The sequence below is a fragment of the Ochotona princeps genome, chromosome 1 (assembly GCF_030435755.1).
Source record: "Ochotona princeps isolate mOchPri1 chromosome 1, mOchPri1.hap1, whole genome shotgun sequence".
Classification (NCBI taxonomy): domain Eukaryota; kingdom Metazoa; phylum Chordata; class Mammalia; order Lagomorpha; family Ochotonidae; genus Ochotona; species Ochotona princeps.
Window position 1 is genome coordinate 63493659 of NC_080832.1, and position 20218 is coordinate 63513876.

At 36.1% G+C, this 20218-nt stretch overlaps 1 protein-coding gene across 1 annotated transcript in view; it reads left to right on the top strand.

The window, feature by feature from the left end:
• MMS22L (MMS22 like, DNA repair protein) overlaps positions 1–20218 on the top strand; it is a 117321-nt gene that overhangs the window by 40917 nt on the left and 56186 nt on the right. The window contains exon 14 of the mRNA XM_004580365.4: positions 287–796. Within this exon, the coding sequence (XP_004580422.2) occupies positions 287–796 (510 nt within the window). The remainder of the gene's footprint in view (positions 1–286; positions 797–20218) is intronic.

Here is a 20218-nt window from a genome sequence, read left to right on the forward strand (position 1 = left end):
ACAAGGGGAAAAAGAAAATGCCATGTACCGTTTGAAAATTCTGTTCTTTATGGAAACTCACTGAATTTGTTGATTTGCTTAGAGATGACTTGCTACAACACTGGGAAAATTAAAGCTAGTGCTATTTGAGTACATTTTCCAAACAGAAAAATATTACAAAGCAGTACTAAAACCATGAATTACCAAAAAATCTAAAATAATGTGACTGTAGAGTAGCAAATGGAATCTATTTTAAAAGGTAGATTTTTGTGAAGAAAATATTAAAGCAGCTTTTTATCTTTCACAGGATATATTCTAAATTTCATCAAAAAAGAATGGAAGAATTAACTGAAGTTGGGTTGCAAAACTTTTTCAGTCTTTTTCTGTTGTTAGCAGCTGTGGCAGAGATAGAAGATGTGGCAAGTCATGTTTTAGATCTCCTGGATTTCCTCAAGCCTACTTTTGTCACATCTCATAGAGCTCTCATGTGGAAAGGGCAGATGGCCTTCCTCTTGATGTACGCCCAGAGGAATCTGGACATTGGCGTTTTGGCTGAGAAACTTTCATGTGCTTTCCGAGAGAAAGCAAAGGAATTCTTAGTATCTCAGAAGGATGAAATGGCGCAGAGGCACACTCTGTGGACGCTGCTTTCCATCTACATGGATGGCATCCAGGAAGTGTTTGAGACCAGCTACTCCTTGTGTCCTTCCCATGAGAAGCTGCTCAATGATGGATTTAGTATGCTTCTGCGGGCTTGTCGGGAGCATGAACTTAGGGCAGTGCTGAACTTTCTACAAGCTGTTCTGGCCAGAATCAGGTATGTGTTCCAGTAATACACTAATTTACTGATTAATTTTACATATCATAACTATGTAGATTTTATTTAAAAACTTTTCTTTGACATACTTAAAATTCTGAATACAAGGAAGAACTACATAGCAATAAATCAATAGATTCCAGCTTCTTACAACAGTTCTTCGAAAGAAAACTTATGTATCTAAGTTGGGCAGAAGTAGATTCAACAGGATTCCACATTCATGTAATTTTAATTCTTCTTTCACCTGCTTCCTTTTAGAAAAAAATTTTATTATCCAGAGTTGTTTTAGGGGTATTCTAAGCAGTACTATGGGTTCAAATATTAGGTAGCTTTCATTGAAACATATGTAACTTTGTTTCCTTAAGGACATTTTTTTTATTATAAGATTTATTTATTTTGGAAAGTCAGATATACAGAGAGGAGGAGAGACAGAGAGGAAGATCTTCTGTGCAATGATTCACTCCAAGTTACTGTGCTGATCCAAAGCCAGGAGCCAGGAACTTCCTCCAGGTCTCCCACGCAGGTGCAGGATGCCAAACCCTTGGGCCATCCTCTACTGCTTTCGCAGGTCACAAGCAGGGAGCTGGATAGGAAGCAGAGCTGCCGAGATTAGAATTTGCACCCGTATGGGATCACGGGCGCATGGCCACCATGCCAGGCCTACCCTGGAGTACATTTTAGCTACACTATCAGCCACCTGTATAAAAAGTTCAGCTTCACCAAAGTTTAGGCAGGTGTATTAAATGTATGGCTATACTCAAACCCAGATTTAATACTGGATAAAAAAGTGTTTATTGCCATTAGGCCTTATCATAGTTGTTTTAACTTTTTTCTTCTAAGATTTATTTATTTGAAGGGTAGAAGCACACAGAGATAGAGTTTTTCTAAATTCTGATTCACTCCTGAATTGGCTGCAGTGGCCAGAGCTGTGTTAGTCTGAAGCCAGGAGCCCAGTTTCTTCAGGGTGTCCTGCTGAAATGCAGGGCTTCAAATACTTTGGCAATGGGAGCTGGTTTGTAAGTGGAGCAGCCAATGTTTAATTACCTGTGCAGGTAGAAGCATGTGACCTGCCATGTCATGTTACTGGCCCTCACACATTTTTATTCTGTATTTGAATAATATCCATCTTTGTGTACTTATAAAAGTATCTATCAGTTGATTTGCAACATTAAGTTAGGTTGTGTGCATTTAAAATGTGAATGAATATTACAAAATTTCTTACCAAATGAATAGTGTTATGTTTTACTGTCCTTAATAATATATGAAGAGGCCTTCATTTTTAGGTCATTATAAGGGGATATTTAGAAAAATGTATGTCAAAATTAGAACACACAAAAGTTTGTTAACATTTCTGGAAGCTTGGTATTAGGAGAGTTAGACTTATTTTGGAGTGGCCTAAAAAATGGAAATCATGGGTCTCATTGCAATGGGTCAGTTGGCTAATCTTCTTCCATCAAGTGTCAGGCTTGATGGGCAGAGATACATGTCCTTGCTACCCTACTTCCCATCCAGTTTGCTGCTTGTGGCCTTGGAAAGCAAAGGAGGGTGGCCCAAAGCCTCGGGACCCTGTACCCATTTGGGGGACCTAGAGGAGGCTCCTTGCTCCTGGCTACTGACTGCTGGCTCCTTGCTCTTGGCTTCAGATTGGCTCATCTCGGGTTGTTGTGGCTACTTTTGGGGAGTAAACCAGAGATTTTTCTGTGTCTCTTTCTCTCTGCAGATCTGCCTTTCCAATAAAAATCTTTAAAACAAACAAAAAGGGAATATGAAGCAAGGAAAAAAAAAGAAATTTTTGCTTATGTAGTATTTATTAACGTCTTTTGTTGCAAATCTTTAAAAAATGCTGATTTGTTTGAAAGTCAGAGTTACAGAGTGAGAGAGGGAGAGATATAAAGAAATCTTCTATGCACTTGTTCACCCCCGATATCTGCAATGGACAGGGATGGGCCATTCTGCAGCCAGAAACAAGGAACCTGGAGCTTCTTACATGTGTCCCACGTGGGAACAGGGGCCTGAACACTTTCGACATCCTCTGCTGCTTTCCCGAGTACACTAACAGGGAGCTGCATAGAAAGTGGAGCAGCCACGGGTCAAACTTGGTTCCCATATGGGATGTTGGTGGCAACTTAACATATAGTGCCAGCCGCTGTTGTGAAGCTCTTAACTGGAATGTTCCTTGGTAGTTTTTCAAAGTAGCAGCCAGAAACACAAAGATAATTCTCGTATGCTTGAATCGTTTGCCATTTGCAAATATCAGCTCCTTTTTTTTTTTTACTCAACCTACCATCCCACTTTTTAGATGAAATAAGGAGAAGCCTAGTGGTTCTTTGTAAAATAACTAGATTAAATTTCAGAATTTCTAGGCCCCTATGTCACAGCTGACTTCTTACACTATCTTTATGATAGTTTGTATTTGTAAGTAACTAAATTGAAACTAACCAATCACAACTTATTCTATTGGAGAGTATTAAATCAGTGAAATCTATAAATTGTGCAAACTTGAAATTATTACCACTATTCATGTACCAGTAAATGCATTTACATTTGCTTTTCTGCTACTGGAAAAGGAGAACTTTATTATTTGAGGACTTTTCACATACTTTGATTTTACGGTTTTCTGAATTCCATATTTTGTCTGTTGGGAAATGCGTTAAGTACTGTAGAAACTAGTAAGTCATTTCATTTGTAATAATTTGTCTTAATTTATTAGCATATCAATCATATAAATTTCACTTCTTATAGTACAGTCACTTACTCTTTAAAATTCAATTTAGTAGAAGGCTTTTTAGCATTCAAGTCCAAGCAATTTCAGGGGTATTAGAAAAATGTACTTGCTAGTCTTATGTAAACTATAAAGTGTCTCAATCCATGGAATCACTACCCAGAAGGACAGAGAGACCAAGAGATGATAATGAAAACCATAGTTTAGGTGAGATGAAAAAAATATATATTCATATTGAAAGTTTTATTTTAAGATGATCTGTATGCGTTTGTAACATGTATTGAGCTTGTGCACTGGAGTGAGGGAGGAGATAGGTGGAGCCTATAAGAAGAAGACATGGATATGTTGAGATTCCTCCACAAATGTGATGTTTTTGTTTTGTCGTGCTCAACTATGACTTTAAGCATTTACTTTAAGAGAATTTCAAATTAATTACAGTCGTTGTTGCCAATATTGCAGAGCAGTTTTCGGTTTTAATTGAAGGATGAGGTCAGAGTGTGAAGAAGAATGATGCAGATCTTTGTTAGTGCTGTCATATAATAGACACTGCAATTCTTTCCGTTTCTGAAGCTTGTGTAATCATTTATGTATATTTTTTTGTATAATAATTCAATGAGACTGATTACAGAATACACAGTTACAGGAATTCTAACTTGTATAGTTTCATTTAATCTCATTGGATTTTATTACTACCAAGGCAGGTATTACATTACAAACCAGCTTGTACTTCAGGATCTTTTGGGGAAGAGACCCAGAACTCATGGACCAAACGTGGTAGCCTAGTGGCTAAAGTCCTTGCCTTGCATGTGCTGGGGTCCCATATGGGCGCTGGTTCTTATTCTAGTGGCCCGTTTCCCATCCAGCTTCCTTAGTGTGGCATGGGAAAACAGTCAAGGACGACCCAAAGGTTTAGTATGCTACACCTACGTGGGAGACCCTTAAGAGGTTCATGGGTCCTGGCTTCAGATCGGCACAGCTCCAGCCATTGTGGCCTCTCGAGACGTAAATCAGCATATGGAAGATCTTCCTCTCTGTCTCTCCTCTCTGTATATCTAACTTTCCAATAAAAATAAAATAAAAATGAATCTTTAAATAAAAGAAAGGATAGCAAGATGAGCAAGCTAGCAATAGTCCTTCAAGTATTTGATCATAGAGAAATACATTTTTTATTTCTTGACCCCAAATCTCAGATATGTCATGGAAGATCTTTCTTAGCAGTCATTTAGATATGCTATATAATATTACTATTAGAAAAGTCAAAAACAGTTTAGATAGGTTTAAAAATTAAAGCACAGGCTCCCACCCTGCCCCAATGCACACCTTTTAAGACCAGAGCTAAATTCTTTGAATTTCAGTTTAGATAAGGCAAGTGGATTGTGCAGATTGATGATATTTATTCCTGGCTGCATTCCTGACAAGGAACAAAATGAAATACTTTGCTTTATCTATCTCTTCTGTTTTCAAATTCAGATGGGAATAAGGTACCAGTACTTGGCATAAATGTGCAGGGTGTGTGTCTGTGTGTGCATGTTGACGTGGGTAATAGTTTCATAACTGTGTGACAGAGAAATTATAGCTAAGAAAGAGCCAAGATCAATGATTAAAGGGAGAAGCAGTTCCCTCTAGGCTGTGGAACAAATCGTAACTTCATATGCCACTTCCTGTTAACTGGAGCTGATAGCTCACCAGAGCATTCTTTATTGCTGATTAAGTAGCATTATGAAAATACTGACTTGGTTTGGTTAACTAAATGCCTCTGCGTTTTAAACGTTGAATGTCAAATAGTTTCAGCAGTCATCTTTAAAATTTCATGTTAGTTTTCTAGAATCACATTTTTAGTTCTCACTTTCTGTTACTTGATGTCTTTCATTTGTGGAGTTAGGTGTAGCCAAAAGCTTTTCTTTAATTATATCCATTCATGCTGCTATAGTTAAGGGTCTGTCAGCATTTCCATTATAAACCTCCATTTTCAGAGTTTTGTAACACAGCTATAAAAATTAGCTCTGGGCAAAAACTTGACATATAAGGCCTCATGAGATTCTCTCTTTTCCCCATCCCCCTTTTTCATTTTTACTGATGTAAGGGTGAGTGATTTCAAGATGCCTTTTGGCATCTGCAAATATCATTTGGAGTTTAAAGAGAAACAATAAATTTTCAGGCTTTGTACCTGTTTGTTCTACCACTTAAAGAAGGTTGTGGACTTACAAATTTAAGCCAAATGGATGTTGATCAGCTGACATCTATTTTATATTAAACAAGATCCCAGTCACAAAGAAGTCTAAAGGCATTTGAGAAGTAGCCTAAAATACAAAATGTTGAAAAGAAAAAAAAATTCAAAAGGGATGATTACTGTTTTGAATTAATGGTGTGATGTGTTAATAAAGTACACCTTTTTAAAAGATCAAGGCTCTTTTTTCTGCTTTCAGAATGTTTTCAGTTACATATATTTTCAGTCCTTTTTCTGTCACCCCACAAGGCTAGATCATCTTTTTCTTATGTGTGCTTTTAACACTTGGGGTGTTATGTGACTATGTGTGCAGAAGATCTGTTCATCATTTCTTCCACTGTTTTTATGCTCATAGTTTTGTTGGTAAGATATTATTTATTCTAAACAGATTTTTTTTTTCCCTCAGTGAGAGATCAAGAGGTAGCATAGATAGGAAAAAGAATCTGTTATGTTGAGGGTCTGCTGTATGTGAAATTACTTACATGATATTTCAGGAAAAATAGGAAGGGTACTCTTGGCAGTCTGAGCTGTCTTTTGCTGTTGGGTGCCTATTAGTATGAATTAGTTACAGCTTTTAATTATTTGAAGATAGTTGACTGTAAGTAAAATTAAAGCTTCATAATATTTTTTTAAATATATACATTGTGTATCTCAGTTATCCCAAAATGTCTGCTGGTTCGTATACAGAATTTGATGTGACAGTGTTCAGATAATTTGGGAGAGCACCTGAAGATGCTCCATGGAAGAATACATTACCAGTTTTTACTTGAAAAATCAAGCAGAGAATTGTTGTATACTAAGAGTGATCTATCTGTCATGCCAATTTTGGTTGTCTCAGTGAAGCACACTATGTTGAAGGGAATGTGATATAAATTGTAGTTTTTCAGGTTTGTGTAAGACATGAAGTATAGAAAGAAAAGATTTTTTGCATTGTATATTTTAACTATTTACATATGTTTGAATTAATATTTTGATCTATTTGCTTTTTGCCAGGCTTGAATTTTGCATGGTCAGTATGTTACACATTTTATAAATTCATGCAGTAATACAACCTACTTACTGTATTAGGCTGGCAGGATTTATTCACTTTTTTGATATTTTTGTGAAACCAGTTGCATACTTATTTTGTCATATACAGGGATGCATTTATCTGCTACATAAATATGAATTCTTGTATAGTATAAAACAGTTATTTCAAATACTGTGGGAGGAAGCTTATGAAGTTCTGCACTTTTTTGTTGGTAAGATGGGTTTAATAAAACATACTTAACTAACAGCATGTGAAAAACATTGCTTAAAAAAGGATAAATCCAGCAAAGGAACATGATTGTCGAAATATGAAATTGGAAATAGATAATGCTGGTTTCTAGGCATAGAGGTAGATAGTAGGTATTTGGGAAGAAAGAAAAGATAATTTCAAAAAGTTAAATAAATAGACGAGAGCTGGATGAAGAATCACCTAGCATTGTATATGATAATTGTATTTCAGGGAATAGATTTCTGTGCACAGGCGATTGTGCTTTTTGCACTGCTCCAGGAGTCCTTTGCAGTTCCTATACCGGCCACCACTAAAGCATAGTACAAAGTACATAGCTTTAGGGTCAATGAACCTAAAGCCACCCCTGTTTTATTTAACTGTAGTTCAGCCTTTTTGCAAAATAATATTTACTGCCTATAATTTCTTTGAACTCCTTAGATTTATTCTTTCATTAATTAGACGAAGGAAATAGAAAAGAGAAAGAAAGATATTTATTTAAACCATCATCTTTCCCCCCACTTACTCATATTTTGTATTTCAATTATTATAATCCTTGATGATTTACACTTGTCCCTGAATTTCGTCTGCCTATCCTACAGTAGCCACATGAAAGTAGATGACTGTATCTGTGTAGTCAGAATGTGCACTCAGTCCAAAATCTGATAGTCGCCTCCATGTTTGTTGCCTTCTAAGCACTGGTAGGCTGACGACAATTCCACAGGATTATAAGAGGTTCATTTTTCTCAACTAATCAAAAAGGCTTTTTGATGTTATTGAAAAATATGTTTTAACTGTTAAGTGGTTTTCATCAAACTATTCTTAGCATTGAATTTGAATAAGCTGAGACAAGTAAGGCCTTTGAGTTTTGTCATTTTTTTAAAGATTTATTTACTTTTTTAGTGCATAGTCAGATATACAGAGAGGAGGAGAGACAGAGAGGAAGATCTTCCGTCCAATGATTCACTCCCCAAGTGAGCCGCAATGGGCCGGTGCTGTGCTGATCCGAAGCCAGGAAACAGGAACCTCTTCTGGGTCTCCCACACGGGTGCATGGTCCCAGTGCTCTGGGCCGTCCTCAACTGCTTTCCCAGGCCACAAGCAGAGAGCTAGATGGGAAGTGGAGCTGCCGGGATTAGAACCGGTGCCCATATGGGATCCTGGCATGTTCAAGGCGAGGACTTTAGCTGCTAGGCCACTGTGCTGCTGGGCCCTCATCATTGTTTTTGAGTACATCTCCATCAAGGTTGAGTTTGCAGGACCATACTGAATGTAAAAGCTGGGATTATCTGCACTGGAATTAGGTTGGTTGGAAGATTTTTGAAGTGGGAACTGAGAAAATAGAGTGAAGGAAATCATCAGTTTAAGAAAATTCTCTAACTGAAGGTCCCTATGTTACAAAGACTTAGTTTTACTAGTACAGTGTCGGAAAATGGACTCACAGCAGGATTTATCTGTGTGAAATTCAAAATACTAGATTTAAGGAAAGCACGCCAGAGCTTCCATTAACTTTTCCCAATCCTCTAAGTGTGCTAGTTTTCATACTTTTGTGCCCTGGTTCTGTAATAGCCAGTTACAATCTCCTATTGATTACTATTTAATTCCAGTTCCTAATAATTATAAAATTTAAGTAGAGGTTTATGGAAGTGGGTTTTTGTTGTTGTTGTTGTTCATTATTACTTCTACATTTAAGAACTAGATGGATAGTGTTTCTTTAAGGTTTATTTATGTATTTTGAAAGATTTACAGAGAGTGAGGGAGAGACACACTCACAGACACATATGCACGTACACACACACAAATAACAAAAGAAAAGGAGACCTTTCATCCACAGTTTTACTTCCCAGATGGCTGCTGTGACCAGGACTTGGCTGTGGCAAAACCAGGAGCCAGAAGCCTCACCCAAGTAGTTCAAGTAGTACGGCCCCAAATATTTCATCATCTTCTGCTGTTTTTCTAGGCTGTTAGCAGAGAGCTGGATCTGAAGTAGAGCAGCTAGGACAGGAGCAAAAACCCATCCGCTGTTGCATATAGCAGTTTTATTCGCTTTGCCATAAAACGCTGGCCATGATGAACAGAGTTTTATCATTTCTTTTGTGTCTCACAGTTGTTAGCAAAGTTTCAACTTAGACAAAAACCTGATTTTCTGAAGTATAACCCAGAAAAATCCATGTCTCATTATTTCAAAGGGAAAGGAAAGGGAAAATCAGAGTACTGAAATAGATGTTTGGATGAAAGCACTGGATGAAAGGACAAGGACAAAACAAATGTATTTGGTAAAGAAAGCATTTTATTCTTTTGAAAACAGATCAGCTCAGTTGTTTATGGAATGGAAGTGCTGTGATTATTTTCTGTGCCAGGCACTGGAATATTTCTCTTTAGCAAATGGTAATAAATCAAAAGATGTTGGGTTGAGGTGAAAGCTACTTTCCCCCATCTTATTTATGTCACTGTGGTTCCTTGTCTGAACCCCATGGTTCACTGTCGATATTTAGACCACCCAGATCTTTGAAGCTGCAGATGAAATTCTGCAATGAGTTGTGTAGGAAGGCATCACTACTGTGCTCGTTCATGGCACCACACAGTGCTGTTCCTTAAGCCAAAGGCATGTTGTCATAATAAATATATTGAAGACTAGTAAATCCCAATCGTGACAAGTTTGCTAAACTTCCCTCTTCTCCAACTATGGAATAGGTAAAAACATCAGAAATGGTGACCTTGGTAAGTAGACCCAACCTAAAGAAATTCTGGTAAATTGACATTGTGGCTTTTGATAGCATAAGAAAAGTACTTAGAGGAAGCAAGTGACTCTAAGCTCCCAGACAGGCTGCCTTTTTTTTTTTTTCTGTTTTTTAGATGTAATATGCCAGTGTGGGAGCAAAATCAATCTCTTAATTATCCTCATAATTAATTAGTTTTGGATTAATCAAACCTCAGAAGGCAGCATGAATTGGAGAAAAAGTAGATTCATTACAGTTTTTATGTACTCCTAGCTATCATCACTGTCTTCAGGTCTGTACCCTAAAGCTATTTTTCCTTGGGATATGTTTTATTGTAAATGTTAGAGCACATTTTTGTTTTACATTGTGAGTTTCCTTTTGCCACCATATTATTTATAAGAAATAGTAATTTTTCTCCACCTGCCTTGTGGAGAATAGTAATTGCTCTGTTTTGAATTTTATTTATTTACATTTTAACAAAATAGAGAACAAACAAGGAGTGAAACTAGCATTTTAAACTCTTAATTTCAATTGTTTCTTCTTTACCTTACAAGATATATATTTTTCTCTCTTTAGGATATCTCTTGTCAGATTTAAGGCTTATTTAAAATGAAAAGAAAGCTGGAGCAATTTTCTTTATTCCATTTCAGTCTCCTAAGGCCTATTTCCCCCTGGTGAGCTCATAGCAACAGGGGGGTTTAAGGGAATTCAGCTTTCTGCAAATTAATGTCTCACATCATGAAAATTCAGGACTTTTTTTTTTTATCTTGAAAAGTAATACAGTGAGTGCGAGTATTATTTCTTGCCAGCGGGTGGAAGATGAATGATTTTGTCACAGTTTTACTGCTTGATGAGCAGTGTCCTGAGGGTCAGGCTTAAGTCTGTGTCACTATGCTGCTCATTACTCTTGAGCTAAATAAGGGCTGATTGGATCTAAATTGCCTAGCACATGGGCCACAGATGAGCTCAGTGAGCAGGGGATGACCTGCTATTCAGTCTGGGAGTAACCCCGGTGTGCAAATGCAGCATTAGAACACCGTGGGAGAATGAGAGGCTACCGGCTGCTGCCAGCAAAAGAAATCGAAATGTAAAAACTCTTTGATGCTGTGATGTTAGAATTTGAAATGTAGGAAGTGACAGGTTGATGGTACTTATCAGCTTTGGCTGGATTAGAGAACAGTGTCATCTTGCTTATATAATGACAGAAGAATGAAGCCAGCAGCTAACTACTCTGTGGAGTGGAGGAGCCTCTGCTGTTGCCACAGCCAGTCATTGCTGCCTCCTACTGGCAGTTTTCCTGGAAACCAAGAAAATACAATAAAGTAAAAAGCCTCCTCCCTTGGTTTCCGTGAATCTGGGGCTGTTTGGCAGTGAAAAGCTGCTATTCAAAAATGAAAAAAAAGGAGGGGGTATTTCAACTCATACTTAATAGTAAATTGCGTTTAAAACACCAATGTGAGGAAGTTGGTTGCTCTAGAATTTTCTAGTGAGACAAAGGTTAATCCATTTATGAAGTGAAACTACCCAGGGCAAGAAACCCCATCTGTATCCCCTTTCTGGAATCATGTTCTTTCAGGGGGTCTCAGTTGGGCTGATTGATCTCTCAATTATGTATTTTTATCAATAGCAGCACTTTACTAACAAGTAATCTTCAGAAACAACAGATTACCAACCACAGTGTTAGCACAGTTTGAAAGGCACCTGATAAAAGTATAAAGCAAGAAACACCCCTGATTATGTAGCTTATGCTGCATAAATCTCTCCATTAGGGAGGTAGTGGGATGGAAGGAAACTATTTGTTCTATATCAAGTAGTTGAAACAGAGGAAAAAACTAGCAAAGTCCTGTGATATAAGACCTCCTTGTTTCATGTTACTCCTATATTAACAAGGTTTTTTTTCAATCAATATTAAGCTAGTATTTTATGTTTGTGGAATGTGGTATTAAAGGTAGAAAATATAGAGGAATATATTCATCTGTATAGCATAGTGAGAACTATGGTATGTTGTTACATGCTCCCATACTTTTCCTACCCTTAAGCATTTTGAAAAGGCAAAAATGAGATTAGATGCTGCTTAATGGCCTACTTTTTTACTTTACGCCATCAACAGCTTTGCGCATCAATGGCATATACATTGTTTTCTGTGTCTTCATATTATTCCTTTGTTTGCATATGCCACATTTACTTGACTATTTTTTGTTTGTAGAATTTAATGCCATTTTGAGTTTTTCATAAATAGGTACAGAGCTATGGTGAATGTGTCTTAACAAAATTCTATTTTTATTTATTTGTTTTTTAAGATTTATTTATTTTATTACAAAGTCAGATATACAGAGAGGAAGAGAGACAGGGGAAGATCTTCCGTCCGATGATTCACTCCCAAGTAGGCCTAACGGCCGGTGCTGTGCCGATCCAAAGCCGGGAACCAGGAACCTCTTCTGGGTCTCCCACGCGGGTGCAGGGTCCCAAAGCCTTGGGCCGTCGTCGACTGCTTTCCCAGGCCACAAGCAGAGAGCTGGATGGGAAGTGGAGCCACCGGGATTAGAATCGGCGGCCATATGGGATCCCGGGGTGTTCAAGGCGAAGACCCTAGCCACTAGGCCACGTCACCGGGCCCACAAAATTCTTTAAATTCTGTACACATTGCTTGCTGCAAAGCTTCCAAGGGTGGACATTCACATCACTTTGTGTCAGTAAGGGTTTGATTATAATGGAGTTGTTTGATCATATATGAAGGATATTTTTATTTATTTGGGAGGCAAAGAGCACTCCCATCTGCTGGCAAAATTATGAAATCTGTGTGGTGGCCAAGACTGATTGAAGCCAAAACTGAGGCCAAGATTGCTAAGACTATCATATGGGTCATAAAACACAATTACTTGAGCCATCACTACTGGCTTCCAGGGTCTGCAGTATCAGAAAGTTAGAATTGGGACAGAGCCAGATATGGAACCTCAATACTGATGGAATATGAACATCTTAACCACTAGGCAAAAAATCAAATTCAGAATGTGTTTTGTAAAATATTTGACTTGATATATAGATTATATGTATTTCTAAAACATGTGGAGCCATGATTTAAGTTTATTCAATATTTATATATATATAGATATATATATACACACACATTCATATATGTCCTACAGAAACGATTTTTTTAAAGATTTGTTAATTTTTATTGGAAAGACGTATCTGTAGAGAGGACAGATAGAAAGATCTTCTATCCACAGTGCACTCTTTAAGTGGCCGCAATGGTTGGAGCTGAGCATGTCTGAAGATAGGAGACAGCAGCCAGGAGTTCCTTTTGGGTCCCCCATGCAGGAACAGCATGCCAAGGCTTTGGGCCATCCTCTGTTGCTTTACTGGGCACAAACAAGGAGCTGGATGGGAAGTGGAGCAGCCAGGACAGGAAGACGCACCAATATGGGATACTCGTGTTGACAGGCAGAGGGTTAGGCAATCGGGCTGTCATACTGGCTCCCAGAAGCATATTTTTAAGTACTATAAACTTTTTTTCTCCTGTTTTCTTTTTTGGGGGGAGGGGAGGAGGAATAAAATTATAGTGTTCTGTATGTTGAAAGACTAGAAAGGGAATGCTATCAGAGTCCATAGTGAAGTAACAGATGAAAGGGTTAATAAATTTACTTTGATTTCTCAGAGTTAAAATTTTAATATTTTTGAAGCATTATTTTTGCAATTAATAAAAAGCATACTTTAAATGCAATTTCTGAAGCATTTGATGTCTTTAGAGACAGTTTTTAATGTTTCTCTTTAATATTAGATTATCAAAATTCTGTCTTGCAAAAAATGTAAATCATACATTTGTATGTATTCCCCTATATCTGCCCTCACACATGGACCTACTGTTAATGCTTTAGGGAATATTCTTCTAAGCTGTTCTTTCTTCTCTTTTACCTGCACTGCTTTCTTTACCACTTTTTATTTTATAGAAGAGAAGGAAAACAAAAGTGAGATTATATCATGGAAATTTCCACATCTGTATTTTTTCCACTGAAAAAGATATCAAAGATATTTCCATGTACATATGCATGGGCACAAGTGCACAAATTTTTTTAAAGACCACATGATATCTCATTGTGAAAATAAACCTTTTCTTTTTTTCTATTTTTAATTTTATGGCACAATTCCGTAGGCTCTGGGATTTCTCTTACTCCATCCACAAATTCCCTCCCATAGCAGATTTCCCCCATATTATTACAATAGTATGGTCCTTCAGAAGCAGTAATAAGTTCATCATTCAGCTATGTAGTGAATCCTGACATTTTGGGTACAGACAGTGGCAGACAGTCCAGCATCCTATTGTCAAGATATATCCAATAGTTTCATTGGGAGTCCACCTTTGATTTGGAAGTAGAGATGCATAATGCATTGTATCTTCACATCTAAATGTGATCACCTCTATTACACAGTTACTATACATTCCCTTAAATGAAAAGTCATAAACGAAGTCAACAACAGTAATAAATCTAAAAAATTTACAACACCATGGAGTTAAAAAAAACATGCTACTGAATAACCAATGTATTGCTGAAAAAAAAAAATGAAAAAGAAAATAAAAACATTACTGGAGAATATGATGCTACTATATGATCTATGAATCAGTGAAGAGTTTAGTAAGAGAAAATAAGTTGTTTTGAAGAAATGAAAATAAAAAAAATATCAAAACCATTGAGTTGTAGGGAAAATATTCAACCCAGTGACATCCAGGAACAACACTATTTTGTGTTGATTTCCTTTATATACATCTGATATGTATATCTTTATGTACATCTGATTTTATAGGATTTTTTGTAGTATTCTAGGTGCTTGAAAATTAGGGTTGCTTAGCTTATTTAACCAGGGTATTAACCATAATACAATTTTGTGTCAGCATAGCCATTGACAGAACCTGTTCCTACTTAGTTTGTGTGTGGATCAAACAAGCAATAGTCTTTTGCTTATTATTAAAAAAGGAAGATATATGAATTTGAATACTGACTTTGCTCTTTTCATGCAGTATCCTGAACCTCAGTTTTTCAAATGTGAAAAATGTGTATGATAAAACATTGAAGACCTAGTTTAAAGGAAAAAAGATAAAATATGACAAATGTTTCAGAATGAAATTTAAGACTGTTTCTCACCTTAAATTAAGTAATTGTAAGATAGTTTTATGCCTTAAATTAAAGTTCAATTCTGAATTAGTTTAATGAAAAAACTATATATGTGGTCACATTTGTTTTTCTTATGGCTTAGAAATTTTTCTGTATAGGTTTTGTACTTATACATGAAGCAGAATGATTGTATTTTTCTGTCAACATGGTAATTATTGAGTACTGCTATGGCAGACTTTATAGTGGTCTTGAACAAAGATAAAAAAATATATAAAATCAAATTATTGCTCTCCAGTATCATTAATATATTTGTATTTATTTTAGGAGCAAGGCGATTGATTTTAAAATTAAGTTATATGAAGAGAAAATTGAGCTGGGATATGAAGTGATGCAAAAATCTGTACCTAATTCAACCCAAACTCTCTAAAACCTCAGACTGGTCCTTATATTTCATATTTTGTGTGCAGAATAAAGAGTTCAGTAAGACTGCTTCAGTTCTAATTTTATCAGTTGTGTGTTGAGTATTTACTATTTTTAAGAAAAGCTGATGCATGAAATGGGAATATGATCTATACTAGCAGTTAATTAGTACACAGTTAGCTTCATAGTGATATCTACTTATATAGTTGTTTTTACCCATTTATGTATACGACAAAAATATAACATGTATGAAAGACTTCCTTTTAAGATATACTGAATTATTTGAAATGCCATCTTCATTTGCTGGTTTATTCCCCAGATGATGAATTGGGTGGCAAGAACACAAGCTGTTGGGTTACCTTCCTCTGCTTTCCCAGACACATTATTGGAAACCAGTATTGGAAGATGAACAGCGTCACTAGAACCAGAACTGGAGCACAAGTGGAATGCCAGCATCCCAGGCTGGGGCTAAATTGCTTGGCCACAATGCCAGCCCCAGAAAGACTTGTCTTAGCACCAACTTACAGTGCTGTGACTATAGTGTTACAAGTATTAGCAGTTGTTTTTTCACTTGGGCCAGTAGTTGGTGGTTTTGTTTCGAAGGATTTATTTATTTTCATTGGAAAGGCAAATTTACAGAGAGAGATACAGAGGCAAAGATCCTCCATCCACTGATTCACTGTCCAGATGACCACAATGGCTGGAGCTGAGCTTATTCAAAGCCAGGAGTCAGGAGTTTCTAGGTCTCCTACTTGAGTACAGGGTCCCTTGGCTTTGACCGTCCTCCGCTGCTTTCCCAGGCTGTAAGCAGGGATTTGGGTGGGAAGTGGAGCAGCCAGCACATGAACTGGAGCCCCTATGGGATTTCTGCACTTAAAGAATGATTAGGCAGTTGAGCCAATGCACCAGTGCCAGCTGGTGGTTTTTAGTTAAGTATTAGATAAATAATTTGGTTGAAAAAAAAATCAGCTACTTTTTTGCAGGATTTATTTTTAGGTAATGACATAAATATGTCATCCTTCCTTATTAATGAGCATATTTGTTAGAGCTTTTGGTATATCAGAGACTTTAGACAGGTTGATTTTTTTTTTCCTTTGTTTTAGGAGGAGAGATCTGCAGAAACTAAGAGCATCACAAATAAATTTTAACTAGGTAGGTTGGCATGTGTGAAGGGTATAATACCTAGAGAAATATTTCTTATGTGCTTTCTACAGACTAGTTCTGTTTCTTGGGTGCCAGGTAAAACCTGACAGGCACCAGGTACAATTCATCAGGAGACACGTGTACTACATTTAATATAAAAAGGAATTATTGGGAAATCATAGTAACTCAGTCATGCTTACTCAGCCTTCCTCGTGCAGGATACTTCTTGATTTGCATAAAAAATAAAATTTAAATTCTATCCTTAGGGAAATTATTTGTAATAAACTAGAAAGTGAAAATTAATATACATTGTGAAAATTGAAAGGGAAAATAAACATTGAAAGCTTAAGATTTTTTTGATGATCACTATAGGAAAAAGAAGGAAGAAAAGAAATGTGAAGACAAAGAACTATAAAATCTTCAAAATAGGATTTGAACTGGATTTTGAAGCACTAGAATTTACAGTTGCAATAAGAAAGAGAGAGGGAAGAAGTCTTGAAAGAGAATGGGATATAAACAGTGTTTTTATAACTTTTTTAAGCAGGAAGAAAGTAATACTAGGTGAATGACCTAAGAAGTGAACGTTTAGATGGGTTAAATGTTCTTAGTAGGCTGATGAAAACAGAGTTTAAATGCTTTACTAGAAGATGACATAAGATTATGAAGGACTTTGAGATTTGGGCAGAATATAAACCAAGGTAAGGAGGGAATCAAGGACTGTAGGCTTTAGGTCAAGGGACAACATGATGGAAGTAGCTCTTTAAACCCTCTTTGCCCTTCTTGCCTTTACTGTATTCTAAGCTCCTTAAGAGAAAGACCTGAGGTAGTTCTTTCTTCTTAATCCCTCTGTCTGAAATATCCTTTCATTCCTTTTCTGCTTGGAAAGCAAATTTCCTTCCAAACAGAGATAAAACTTACAGTTTTCCCTCTGAGTGTTTGCAGGCTCTCCAAAGAGCACAAGTGTCCTCCTCCCTTGTTTACCCTGTTCATGCTGGTATTTCCAAAGATATTTGCCTCTTGAAGATCATGTGTCTTTGTTCATCTTCATTCTTTAGACTGATACTTTGTGAAAGTAGGAACTTTAGTTTATTAAAATTTGTATCCTCATTAGTACTCAGCTAAAATTCATGACATACAGTGTCGCTTAATAAGTTTGTTGAATGAATGAAAAAAATTTTATAGAGTTTTTTGATGATGATATGCACCATGAGTTGAAAGGTAGGGAAATTAGACAGGAGGTAACAATCTGGTTAACACAAAAATACATTCAAGAATACTGATGTAATCTTTAAAAATATATAACAAAATAGTTGAGAACACTAGTTTTGAAGCCATCATTGGGGCTGTGTGGTGAAAGATATTAAGTAAAAGGATGATTTGATGATTTGGTCTTGTACATATTGCCAGCAAATAATATATAAGCAGCATTTTGAACTATTATGGAAATAACGGTTTGTTATACTTAAATCTTTTTCTTGTGTTTAGCTATTTATGATACATACTGCTCCTTTAGTCTGGGATTTCTCTGCTTGGTGCTCTGGAACACATTGCCCTGAGATATCAAAAACACTTAAATATGTCATTTTGTAATTTCAACCATATAAATTGGGAGGCTGGTGATTTTCAATTACATGCATATGCCCGTGCAGATCTTTTTCTTGTATAATGCTTTTAGGCTCTTTTGGAAAGGATAGACAAAATACAAAACATACCTCTTAATTTATTTTTCCTTCAGCAAGCTTGACTGTCCTGTCTTTAGTGAAAGAAGGTCCTGTTTATTTCTGATCAGGGTTAATTAAGCCTTAGGGCAGTGATTGGTGTATGAAGATCTGACTGAGAATCTTCCTGTGAATGGAAGACTGTTGTGACCACTGCATTGCCTGAAACCAAAGAGAAGAGGGAACCTCGAGAATCCCTGTCTGTATGGCTTCTGGGAGCTTCCTTTGGAAATAAAGTGATGGCCTTTAACAGATGTGGCAGCTTACATATTTTTTTTTTTACATTTTTTTTTTACATTTTTTTAGTTAATTTTTTTTTTCTTAAAAGCAGATCATCATGGTGAAATTATCTTTTCAGACCAGAAATACATCTTAATTCTTATAGCCTGTGTGTGTTACACATTTAACAAATGACGTTAGCCCAAAAACCAGCATAAATGTCTGGTGGAACACTTGACACCTTTGGTGATGGTTTTCTGAATCAGGAGTAATGTTTCAAAAGCATAATCAGAAGCAAACTTGGTACAGTCATTTGCTATAATTACTTAGAAAATTAAATTCTACAAAGATGAGTGAACATATTTTTTCTTTTTAAAGTTTACAATGAACATTTGTTATATGTTAATACATCCATCATAAAGATTTCATTTTGGGGCCTGTATTATAAAATTCTATGGTTTCACTTTATTCTAAAGCATTATAATTTAAAATATACTGTATGTTTTATTTTGGACTGTGTTTAACTTAGAATTTGCTTTTATTTGTTATTTTTCAATTAGTGATGGGAAAGAAAGAGATCCCAAGGAGGGAATGTTAGCAAAATTTGAAACTTTTGAAATTATTGCTATTGTAAATCTTTAAAAAGAATAATCCTAAATGACTGTTATTTTACCTGAGATCTGTCTATGTGAGTTTTAGGCCACCTCTGTACCTAGTTAATTTTAGTCTAGTGCTAATATGTGTTTAGTGATCTCTTAAACATACTTCTGTCTTGCTGAATAATATTCTGCTCTTCTCTGTTGTCTTCAAAAAGCATCCAAATGCTTCATTTCCTTGTAAAGCAAGTCAGAAATGAGATACTTATGATTTTTCTTTTTAAGAAATAGTGAAAGCTTTTTTCCTCTTTTCAAAGTGTACCTTTGATAGGTATATATTTTTACTTCTGTGACAAAAGTATTATAGACGCGAAGTCCATTGAATTTCTTTTTGTCTTCTGGCAGAAGAGAATATGACAGTAATATTTTGCTTTAGTGTAATTTATTGTAGAAAAGTGTCATTGCAGTACTTATGTTAAAGTTCTTTAATTTTTTAGATTAAGTCCCCTTTGATGGGTGTGAAGTACCAAAAAAAATGTTTTCATTTTCCTGAAGGATTAGTGTGTGTGTATATAAAGGGGTCAGGAGAGATCAGTTTTTGAAAACTGTCCAGCATCTTTTTTATTGTTACTATTAAATATGTACTGGAAATTTTAACTTCTAGAAAGATGGGGAAGTGAAGCGTTTATTAAAAAAAAAAAAGGATAGAGGAATTAAAAACCATTCCAATAAAATGGTTTAATTTATGCCTCTGCAGTTAAGCTGTGCTCCTGGTTAACAGAAATACCCTTCAGCTACACAGGATTTTGGAGGGTTGGAGGGCACTCATTTGCACATAAATAGCCATTAACTGATAAATTCCCAGAGGTCTCCTGTTGCATGTTGGTGGGTTCTGACCTACTTAGCTAGCTTAAATTTGTTTTACAGAATTATTATAATTCTATCCTTGGTACTTAAACATCGTGATTAATGCATGCCTCACAATACAATTAAAGTGTAATTACACAGTTTTTGCAGTTTCCTGTCATGATGCTATTATTGCAAAGATCTGGATTTTGCAAATATTAGAAGACTTAAGGTATCGATACATCACTTTTGTTGCTTTGTGATTATGTTAATGGGGATCCTTTTTTATGTGAAGAATTTGTTACAGGTAAATGCAGTATTAAATATAGCATTTGGTAACTTGTATGTGATTGGGTCCATTAATTTGTGGTCACTTAATAGGCTGTCTAGATTGACATGTTCCTGGCATTCTTATTTATATTTTTCAAATTTTCTGAATTCCAGTA